The 5,717-nt window shown below is 52.4% G+C and overlaps 2 protein-coding genes across 2 annotated transcripts; both read left to right on the top strand.

Annotated features, from left to right (window-relative positions):
* Positions 1–152: 152 nt before the first annotated feature.
* LOC113236278 lies at positions 153–4,095 on the top strand. Its single transcript, XM_026472284.1, has 2 exons — positions 153–3,973; positions 4,047–4,095. The coding sequence occupies exons 1-2, from the start codon at positions 153–155 to the stop codon at positions 4,093–4,095; spliced, it is 3,870 nt and encodes a 1,289-aa protein (XP_026328069.1).
* Positions 4,096–4,185: 90 nt separating this feature from the next.
* Positions 4,186–5,334, top strand: LOC113236279. The gene is made up of 2 exons (XM_026472285.1): positions 4,186–4,672; positions 4,852–5,334. Exons 1-2 carry the CDS (start codon positions 4,264–4,266, stop codon positions 4,878–4,880), a joined length of 438 nt encoding a protein of 145 aa, XP_026328070.1. The 5' UTR covers positions 4,186–4,263; the 3' UTR covers positions 4,881–5,334.
* The last annotated feature ends 383 nt before the right edge of the window (positions 5,335–5,717 follow it).

The raw sequence follows: 5,717 nt of genomic DNA on the forward strand, positions 1-5,717 counted from the left end.
ATCGCTCGCCGTCGCCGCGAGATAGATACGAACGCCGTCGTCAGCGCTCTCAGTCGCCGCGTGACCACAGGTATGAGCGGCGCCACTCGCCGAAATCGCCGCCGCGAACGAAAGGTAGAGGCGTTGATAGGTTGGTAGACGCGTTAGAGAAAATGGCAATGTTTCGTCCACCGCCGCGACAGGCGCAGGAATTGCCAATTTTCACCGGAGCCTACACGGATTGGCTCCCGTTTAAGCGCGCGATGATAGACTCGACCCGTATGTACAAATTCTCAGACGCGGAGAATTTGGCGCGCTTACGAGTCAGCCTGAAGGGAGAAGCGAAAGAAGCAGTCGCTGCGCTCCTGTACACGGCTTCGAATCCGTCCGTAATTATGGATACGTTAGAGCAATGTTTCGGTAAGCCGGAACTTATAGTGGAACGCACCGTTAGCGAACTTAGGCGTTTGCCGCGACCCGACGGAACGGCAACGGGTTTAAACAGCTTCGCCGTTAAGGTGCAGAACGTCGCCTGCGTGTTAGGGAATTTAGCCCACTGGCACTTATATGATTCCACGCTAGTACGCGACTTAGTAGAGAAGCTCGACACGTACCGGCAGACCAAGTGGTGCGAGTACGCGGACGAACACCGAATGGAAACCGAACCCGAGATCGTCAAGCTATCACGGTTTCTAATGCGCGAAGGGGACCTGGCGATCCGGTATTTGCACTCGGCCGCAAAAGAAACAGCGCCAGCGAGGCACGACCCTAAGCCCCGCCCACCGCGTACGCGCCGCCCCGAACGTAAGAACGTGTACAACGCCACCGCGGAAAACAAGGAGCCAAGGAAATCGGTTTGCCTTTGTTGCGGCGGCAATCACTCGGTCCCGCGGTGTTGGAAGTTCTCAGCCATGACGGTGGAGGACCGTTGGAAGTGGGCCAAGGAGGCGTACGTGTGCTTCAAGTGCCTAATAGAGAAACATCGCCGCTTCAACTGTAGGGCAAAGTCGTGCGGAGTCGACGGATGCGACTCCCCGCACCACGCTTTGTTGCACACGCAGCGTAAGCCGGTATCGAAACCCGAGACACCGAAGGTCGAGACGGTTCTCAATACGTCGGTGTTAGTCAAGGAGAACAGCGGATCGGTCTTGCTGAAGGTGTGTCCAGTTAGCGTGATAGGGCCTAACGGGCAACGCGCGAATACGTACGCTCTTCTTGACGAGGGATCGACCGTCACTCTGATAGACGCGGAAATAGCGGACCGTATAGGGGCCGACGGGCCCACGCGAAAATTACGTATTCACGGACTAGGGTCTAGTCAGAGCGAACCGACTAGTAAGGCCGTAGAGTTAAGTATATGTGGAAAGTCGGGTGAAAGTCACAAAGTTATTGCGCGAACCGTACATAACTTGAAATTAGCGAGACAGACTATAGACTCGTCGTGCTTAGAATACGCGCACTTACGAGGTCTCGATAGGTCGGAAGTTTGCTACAATAACGTGAAACCAGGCATCTTGGTAGGGGCCGATAACTGGCACTTGATCGTGTCGCGTCAGTTATTGGTAGGAGGGCGCCGCGAACCGGTTGCTTCCCTCACGAGCTTGGGCTGGACGGTACACGGAACGGTACCGAAAGTTATTAACTCGACCGCGAACGAAAACGTCTTTCATGCATATACATACCGAGCGGACATATCGCGCACTTGTAACGATCTCGACGAACGGCTCGAGGATCGTATGAAACAACACTTCGCTATAGATAGTATAGGGATTTCTAAAATAGCGAAGCCATCGCGCAGCGAAGAGAGAGCGCTCGACATATTCGCGCGAACCGCGAAGCGAATAGGCCACCAGTTCGAGGTAGGGCTGCCGTGGAAAGACGACGTAGTTGTCATGCCGCCGAGCTACGATATGGCGCTCCGCAGGCTGCGAACAATCGAACGGAAAATGGACGCGTCGCCGGAATTTAAACGCGAATACGAAGCGCAGGTGCAGAACCTCTTAGACAAGGGGTATGCGGAGCCGTGTCAGGGAAACGAAGCGGACAGCCCGATCGGCTGGTACCTTCCGCATTTCGCCGTACGGAACGTAAATAAGCCGGGCAAATTGCGCTTAGTGCACGACGCCGCCGCCACTGTTAACGGCACCTGCTTGAACGACAAGCTCTTAGACGGTCCCGACTTGTTACGATCATTGCCGGGCGTATTATTCCGTTTTAGGGAACGCGACGTAGCTGTATCGGCGGACATACGCGAAATGTTCATGCGTATTAAGATACGCAAAGCCGATCAGCCCGCCCAAATGTTCCTATGGAGAGGAGACAATAGAACGAAACCGCCCACTCGTTATAAAATGACTTCGATGATTTTCGGTGCTCGAAGTTCCCCTTTCCTGGCGCATAGCGTTAGAAACTTGAACGCTAAGGAACACGCGCAATTTTATCCTGTAGCATTCGACGCAATCACATCGAATCATTATATGGACGATTGGGTGGACAGTTACGAGAACGAAGCTAGGGCCGTGCAAGCAGTCGCCGAAGTAGTAACGGTGCAAGCGAGGGCAGGATTCCAGCTAGCGGGCTGGAACTCGAATAGCGAGCTCGTGTTAGAACACGTACCGGTAGAAGCTAGGGGCCGCGCGGCCAAGGAATTAGGCGGAAGCGACCCTCACGGAGCGGGGAAAACGTTAGGGCTGTTATGGGAGGCCTCAAGTGACGAACTTCGCTTCAATACGGCCATGAATAGGGTGCCGCGAGACGTACGATCGTTGAAAAGAGGACCTACTAAGCGAGAGGCCCTCAGCGCCGTCATGTCAATTTTCGACCCTCTAGGCTTACTTAGCTATTATACGATCAGGGCGAAAATAGTACTGCAAAACGTATGGAGGTCTAACGTAGGTTGGGATGACGTTTTGCCCGAGACGGAGAATCGCGAATTTTTAGATTGGCTACGCGATATGGACTCGGTAGCCGACTTACGGTTAGATCGAAAGTACGGTTTTAACAAGGACACGACGAATACGCAGTTACACGTGTTCAGCGACGCCAGTGAGTTAGCATACGCGACGGCCGCGTACTGGCGTATAACGTATAGGAATGGAGAGGTCAAGGTCACCCTCGCCGCGGCGAAGGCCAAGGTGACTCCGATTCGCGCGCCAAGTATCCCACGTTTAGAGTTACAAGCGAACCTTGTAGGCGCGCGTCTGGCCGATTCCATACTGAGAGAACACCGCGTACCCATCGATAAAGTAATATTCTGGTCGGATTCGAAAACCGCGCTTCATTGGATAAGGAACGATAAGCCGCGTTATACTCCTTACGTAGCGCACAGATTGAGCGATATCTCTGAGCTTACCCGTGTAGACCAATGGAGATGGGTGCCGACCGCGGATAACGTAGCGGACGACGCGACGCGAATAAGTACCGATATGAAAACTAGCCGCGATAGATGGTTCATAGGGCCCGCGTTCTTGTACGAATCGGAAGACAAATGGCCAACGGAACGCGAGGAGTCTGTCGCGACTGAGGACGAGGTAGTCGTGTCGTACGCAAACGAAAAGGGCAGTTTCGATCACTTGCCCGACATAAGCCGGTTTTCTAGTTACGAAAGGCTCATTAGGACCACGACGCGAGTATTGGCTTTCGTAGATATGTGCAGAAGACGCGCGAACCGCGTCGAGTTACGACACGTACAAGAGGCCGAACGTCTGTGGCTATTGAAATCGCAGCACGACGATTTCAACGAGGAAATCGCGTGCCTTGCGCGTAAGAAACCGTTGCCGCGCAGCAGCAAGCTGTTTAAGTTAGACCCCGTGATAGGAACGGACGGAATCGTGCGCGTGAACGGTCGTATAAATGCAGCGCAAATCGAACAATCGGTCAAGTCACCCGCGGTTTTGGACGGACGGAACGCGTTCACTCGACTCTGTATCGACAACATACATAGGCGTTCCGGACACGGCGGGCGCGAGCGCGTCGCGAATGACGTAAGACAGACGTACTATGTGCTAAGATTACGTTCAACCGTGCGTACGGTGTTACACGGATGCACTTTCTGTCGTATCAAAAAGGTTACGCCGTTCGTGCCGGCGTTCGGAGACTTACCCGCTGCGAGACTAGACGCGTATAGCCCACCGTTTAGCAATTGCGGAGTAGACTATTTTGGACCGATGATAGTTACGATAGGTAGGCGCCACGAAAAAACGCTGGGGCGCATTATTCACTTGTCTAACTACGCGCGCGGTGCATTTAGAACTCGCCGCGTCATTGACCACGGATTCGGCAATAATGGCCTTGCGCAGAATGGCCGCACGACGCGGCTGGCCGCGAGTTATATACAGCGATAACGGGACAAACTTAAGAGGCGCTGATGCCGAGCTACGAGCAGCTATGAGGGAATGGGAGCCCGAGCTCCGCGAATTTGCATTAACGCAGCGCGTGGACTGGCGATATATCGACCCCGGCGCGCCGAACCAAGGGGGCGCGTGGGAACGATTAGTGCGGTCGGTAAAAACTGCGTTATCAGTCACCTTACACGATAGAGCGCCGAAAGAGGAAGTTTTGTTGACCTTGCTCGCGGAAGCAGAATATACTATAAACGCGCGTCCGCTTACTCACGTATCGGTAGATCCGGCCGAGCCCGAAGCGCTCACACCAAACCACTTCTTGCTTGGGCAACCGAACGTACTGCCCATTATCAGAAAGTGAGACCACTGATAGACGACAATGGCGAGCGGCGCAAGCGTTAGCAGATAGTTTCTGGCGCAGATGGGTTAGGGAGTACCTACCGCAACTCATTCCGCGCGGGTCACCCTCCGATTCAAGCAGGAATCTCACCATCGGAGATTTAGTCCTTATAGTAGACTCTACGCTACCACGGAACGTATGGCCGCGCGGGGAAGTAGTCAAAATCTACCCGGGCCCCGACGGCACAGTTAGGAGCGTAGAAGTTAGGACACGGGGTGGTGTTTTTAGGCGTCCGGCGCGTAAGTTGGCCGTCCTCCCTAAGTGATTAGGCTAGGTTTTGTTTTGTTTTATTTAAAAATAGGGATAAGATTTGTTTTTATTTACACGTAGGATAAGTTTTGAGTTGATTGTTTACTGCCTAGATCGTTTGTTTTTCTTTATTTCTATTTTATTCTTTTTATTGTTTACCTAGCCTTAGCTCGTAAGACTACGCTGAGGGGAGAATGTTACGGACGGCCGTGCGCGCCTGGCCGGTCAGAGCTGAAGTTCAGACGAGAATGATTAATTCAAGAGCTCTGATTGGCCGAGCGGCGTAGCGACCCATTGATAGGACCGGCACGATGTGGGAGACATCGTGCCGGTATAAATATAAGCTAGTTTTAGTTTGTACGCATTCACTTTTTTATATTCGCTCATGAAAGCACTTGTTACAATTTCTTGTTTCGTAAGTCAGATTGACATTTTTGTTTTATATGAATATACAGTCCATTTTAAATCAAGGAGTTTTTTATTATCGAAGGAGAATAAAGCAGGAGTTCAGTTTTGCGGGCTGAATTCACCACAATTTGGTCCAATCGAGCCGGATTGATCAGCGAAGAAGCATCATAGATTGGTTTCCTTCAAACAAGTCTGAACAAGTCGAAACAAGTCTGAACAAGTCGAAACAAGTCTGATCCTGTTCAAGATCGAAGTGAACACGAAGACTGAAGAGTGAAGATCATCGTGCGCCGTAGTGGGTACGAACGACCCCCACACGGCGCTGAAGAAAACGAAGA

Source organism: Hyposmocoma kahamanoa, unplaced genomic scaffold, assembly GCF_003589595.1.
Source record: "Hyposmocoma kahamanoa isolate Upper Pololo Valley unplaced genomic scaffold, ASM358959v1 90986, whole genome shotgun sequence".
NCBI lineage: Eukaryota > Metazoa > Arthropoda > Insecta > Lepidoptera > Cosmopterigidae > Hyposmocoma > Hyposmocoma kahamanoa.